General features: G+C 40.3%; 1 protein-coding gene across 1 annotated transcript; it reads left to right on the top strand.

Annotated features, from left to right (window-relative positions):
• The first annotated feature begins 4,641 nt into the window (after window positions 1–4,641).
• On the top strand, window positions 4,642–5,667 carry LOC125959595 (fibrinogen-like protein A). Its single transcript, XM_049692421.1, has one exon. The coding sequence runs from the start codon at window positions 4,642–4,644 to the stop codon at window positions 5,665–5,667; it is 1,026 nt and encodes a 341-aa protein (XP_049548378.1).
• Window positions 5,668–5,872: the final 205 nt, after the last annotated feature.

Consider the following 5,872-nt stretch of genomic DNA (forward strand, 5'->3'; position numbering starts at 1 on the left):
CATACTGGTTCTCGCCTGACGCATCCTAGGCCATTGCCACCGACTGTTACCACCGTGCCTTTTCGCGGAAGCAGAGCAATATAGATGTGACATGTTTTTGGAAGCAGCCCAGTTCCGTTCAGATGTGAGGGGCAACCATGTGTGAAACACGTCATATCGTCAGCATTGGTGCTGTGCTGCAGTCAGGATTTTTTCCTCCTTCTAGCACAATAATGAACATCATTGTATAGTTAATGACGGTGCCTGTAACCTCAATGATTGGCTTCGGTTTGACTACCAAACCAACCAAACCATACCAAACGGAACCAACCACCATAGCAAACCATTTCAGTGCTTCTGCGTCATCGACACCACAACCATCGAGTGCGGTTTCCGGCAATCGGCAAACTTGTGATTTTGTACAACGAGCCCTATAATTAAATACATGTTCGCGATTCAATTTAATTTCGGTCATTTGCTGTTCTGTTGAACGGCCGTTTGTTGATCCAAACTGTGGCCCTATTTCATTAAAGAAATCTGAGAACGGTTCAGAAGCTGACAGGATTATGCTCATCGGCAAGGCTATCATTAGTAGTGCGTGTGAGGTGGGTTTGGTGAAGAGTATTTTGGGGAAAATTCGATCCTTTCACGGTATCTTTTGACATGCTGCTGCGACTGTGGCGACACTGATGATAATGATGATGGCGTCGAGACTGGCTATTTTGGGATAGAATCTGTGAGGATTATGGCTACCATGGGATCCTACGCAGTGGAGCACGTTGCAGCACCAACAAAAAGGACCTACCGCTATGGTGGCCAAAAAAAGGGGGACACCTTTAGTGACGGGTGACAGATGCCAAAAACTGGCAATTAACGAAAACACGCACTTTGGGATCTTGTTCAACCGCAGGAGTGAGTTGGTTTAGAGGTATATTGAGGGCAGGCTTAACATTAGGAAAAGCATATGTTTTGGTATGGATAAATGAGGAAGTCTTTGAATTTTAGCAGAGTTTTCCTGTTGGTTATTTGAAGTAATTAAAAATAAAGGTTTTTCTGGAATTAGAATCACGAGAAATTGCTAATCTACCACGAATTCCTAACAAGGGATCACATCTGGGAAATGAGAGCTCATTTCGGGGATTTATTGACGCGACACTATGAACCATTTTTTTCGTAGATATGCATACAGGTCATGGCACTCTCTGTACTCCTATTAACCTGAAACATCCCTGACGTAAGGTATTCTGTGTGCGTAATGTCGCTTTTACGCTGATTTCGAAAGAACACCTTTTGTGAAAAGAACAGTGCTCGCTAGTGTACCGAAGCATAAGGAAATGGCTACCGTTGCACCTTAGAAATGCTATTTCTCATCCCCTACGGAGCAAAGCAGCGTAGCGTGAATAAAAAGGTCTTTTCGCATTTTGTGAAGGCTTTTATCAAAATGATGCTGATAGCTGGATGGGTTTTCGTTATAGACCCGCAAAGTCATTGCTATGAGTGCAAAGAAACTTAACGAAGCTGTTCACCTGCTTGTGTGCTGCGGCTAAGATGCATTTTGCATTTTGCATTTATTTTTGAAAGTGCAAATGGCTGATTCAAAATGGCAGTGTCCTCAGCAGAACATTAGACAACAAGAGTTTATGCCGTTAAGCTCGCGTGCCGCATGTCAAGCGTACTTTTGAGATTTTTCGGTCACTAGCGGATATGCAAATAAATGAACCACTACTTAGCGCTGCCACTCTCAGTATAGTTGCCATCGTTAGGCACGCTAATGTATTATGTTTAAAAAAATATTTGAATTTTTCGTTCTTTAAACTGGCACATACCCTTTAATTTTGTTTTACCATTAATATATTGTTCTTCATATCAATTATAAATAGCATATAATAAAATGTCTTACAAAAAAAATCACTTTCACTCCAATGGACAAGAATACGGTTCTAAATATTTGAATACTAGTCTATATTCAGATCGAACGATTTTTCACGAAAAATAAAATATTTGCTTCAAACGCTCCGTAATATGTGGAACAAGAAAGATCACGACAGCTTCGCTATGTCGCGTGATACAGAATATAATTAAAGCAAACTAAACCTTTTTTCGGCAAACTATCGCAACAGAGAGTATGCAAGTAAGCATACTGCAACTGAACGGAGAGGTTTGCTTTCCAAAAAATGTTTAGTTTCCACTTCTCATGGCTAGCAAAATGCAGATGCATAATGTTTGGAATTCGCTGGAACTTTTCAAACCACAAGATAGTGTGTTGGATATTTACGTAGAATTTGGTACACTTTAAATGCGTTTAATATGTTTTAAGTATTTACGTAGAATTTGGTACACTTTAAATGCGTTTAATATGTTTTAAGTATTTTATAATGTGCTGAGAGGTTAACGTTGATATTTACCTCTTCACTATTTCGATGTCAATGTTTTGTAAAAAATGTTACAGTTAATAACCTGCAGTTGAAAATAAAAACCGATTTGCTAAACTACTATTAAATACAATAATCATTAGCTCACCTTTTGCCAATGGCACTTGGCGTACTGGCGCTAAAATTATGCTGCATAAACTTTATTAATAAATAACCGGAACAGGCCATCATACCTTATCTTATGTTTCACTAAAGGTAGGAAGTTATAGAATGTAGTCTCGATGCCCCCAGTGGCAATATGCTCTACAAATATTACCAACGGAGTACCGAGACTGGGTCTGGTAGAGGCCGAACATTTATTGCACTTTGGGTGGCGTTTATTAATGGGCAAAAGTTTTGCATGTTACACTCCACGCCAGCATTAAACGTCGCCTCAGGTGAGCCCGCGCCAGTTCACTTGCCAGTAGTCGCAAAATGCTCTGCTTTATCTTCCCACAGCTGGTACGATGACAAATATTATAAAGACTTGATTTAATAACCCGTTGCTAAAGCGAATCATAAACGCCCATTAGCGAAGAAGTGGAAGCAGGAGAATACAAACAGAATGGAAAGCGAGAGTGGCTCCAACGAAAGCTAGATGTTTGAGTGCACTGCAACGAATGACACTGGCAGCCTCACCTATCCACATTATGCGTCGTGCTACGCGATGCGCAAAGTACGTGCATCACGGGATGCTTATTTTGGCACCCGACTGTACGAATGTTTCGTTGCGTTGATGAGGCTTAGCAGGGCTCGCAATCTGATTGAAACGATGCATCACGTTTGCTCCTCAGCTGGCATCGTTGAATTGAGTTTAGCATAACGAGCTCATTGGAGTGTAACACCACTGTTCGCGAATAATTCGTGTTTTACAGCTCGTGAATATCGCGCCAGTGACACATGGCATCAGGACTAATTATGTCGCACATATTTTATCGTGAGTGACGAGATGTCTGAATTTCGTTCAGGAGGTGACACATTCGCGGAGGGATTCAACTAAATAATAGATTATTGCCCAGGGCGTTCGAGGGATAAATGTAATTTGCTGCTTCGTTGATTGTCTCATTTGTTTGAATGTTGGCAACATTTTTTTGTGTTTGTTTACAGAAATAGAGTTAGGTTAGTTTTCGCATTTGTGGCAGAAAGTATTCAAATTTTCCACGAGGACCTTTTTAGGTAGCAGTGCGTACAAAATTGATTGGGATACGTTTAGCAATTTATCTTTAGGTTTAAAATATTCTACAATAATGATACGTCCATTAATTTAAATTAAAGATCAAAGCACTGGGAGTGCTAAACATGCAATAAGCCCATTTGTGTTTTAAATCACTAAAAATTTTGAAATAAAACGTTACTTGTAAAATAACTGTTTAATTTTTTATTCATTCTAGCGAATTTCATCATCATCATCTGAAGAAAGTTGAAAGTGTTCTCTCGGAAAAAAAATTGTCCGATCTAGTATAAACTGGATGCTATTGCTTACGTACCCTATTGTAAACAATCAATAATCTTACGCATTTGATTTACTCGATCGTTGAAAGTTCATTCTCAGCTATAACACGCGACGATTGTGTGAAGCACTCATGATCAGTATGGCATGTAAGACATCGATCGTAAACATCCTGGGTCATCAATTGAGCTATCAAGTCGGAGATAATGGAGACGATAATGACATAATTTAACCCATATTTTCCATAACCATGATGGGCTCATACATAGTCTGCCACAGGCCACATAGATCGTATTGTCGATTGCCTAAAAAGGCATTCGCAATAAATCGCATAATTGGTCCTCAATTATAAGTCCCAAGTAAAAATAGAATATACATCTACGCATCGAGCACATACTTTTTTTAAAATGTACGACTTCTTTTAACAGCAACATTGATTACATGAGCAAGATTTTTGTTATATCCTCTACTAAATATTGAACCCATATTTTTCATCTTACACAGCAACCGATTCGTATGCGCTCTGATAGCAACAAGCTTCCTTTAGCAATAATCAGTACAACGTGGTCGTAGTCAATAAATAGAGCTGTTTGGCACCAACTGTATCAAACTGTTTACCAGGGCTCTCCTGGAACCATGTGGCACTTCTGGGAAATCAGCGCTTTTTTTTACGTTTAACAAGGGTCAAAACAGTATATATACCTTATACTTCGTAGCGAATTCAACTTCAGTTGTTTCAAATCATCTCGAGCAGACATTGCATTAGTGGATCATCTTGTGTCGTGTTTGTGTTCCATTACCATGACTCTGTTTCTGTGCATCCTAGTGGCTAACATCGTTATCCCGGCATCCACAATATACGCACGAAATCCATCCATGGCATCAGCTGTTGGGCGAATCGATGACGAAAGATTGCTCGCAAAGTTTAACGAAATGTCGAATCAGTTCTCGGTGCTGCAACAGGACGTACAGGATCAGCGGAAAGAGATTGTTAAAATACGTGATGAATTTGTGCAACTGCTTAATAAATCTCAGGAAGAGATTGTTCGCAAGCTCATTTACGACATTAACAGCAAACCCAGCCTCTCCCAGGAGCTACAGAAAACGCAACACCAGGTTCTAACCAATCTATCACGGTTGCAAAATACGATAACGGAAATGGTTGATAGGCACAACAGCGGCGAGCATTGGTTTCAATCGTGCAAAAAAACTCCTCTCAAAATATCCGGAAAATACCAAATACGCATTCCCGGTGAAGCGACACCGGTTGTGGTATATTGCGAACAAGATGCATTTAGTGGCGGCTGGTTGGTGATAGAGCATCGATTCGAAGGAACTGTTAGTTTTGATCGCAACTGGATCGAGTACCGGAATGGCTTCGGTAGGGTTGGGCACGAGTTTTGGCTCGGATTGGAGCGAATCCATCAGCTAACTACAACACGTGACTGCGAGCTGCTGGTGGTACTAAAGGATTTCGAAGGCAATTTCAAGTACGCTCGCTTTGGGTTATTTACGATTGGCAGTGAGGCAGAGCAGTACCGGCTAAAAGCTCTAGGCGCATATAGCGGAACTGCAGGTGATGCCCTGGAATACCATAAAGGAATGATGTTTTCAACGAAAGATCGTGACAATGATATCTATGATGAGGATTGTTGCGCAAGCAGATTTCATGGCGGTTGGTGGTTCAAAACCTGCTACATTTCGCATCTGAATGGACCATATCGAAATACCAATGGAAAGGGAATCGCTAAGATGGATTGGCTCAATTTTACCAATGAGTGGGACGGATTAAGCTATTCTAGCATGATGATTCGTGAATTGCATTGACTAAACGCGTTTTTCAGATAATCAACGCATATCAGATGAAAAGAGTGCATAATTCGAAGATTATCAGTGCTGACAGTTTTATATTCAATAAACAATGACATATTTCATGTAAACAATATACGACCCTGGTTAATTGCTAAGAAAATAATAAAACCATCAGATTGTACGCTAAAGTGGCGATGTTTGTGGCAATTTGTTATTGGAA

This window comes from Anopheles darlingi, chromosome 2 (genome assembly GCF_943734745.1).
Source record: "Anopheles darlingi chromosome 2, idAnoDarlMG_H_01, whole genome shotgun sequence".
NCBI lineage: Eukaryota > Metazoa > Arthropoda > Insecta > Diptera > Culicidae > Anopheles > Anopheles darlingi.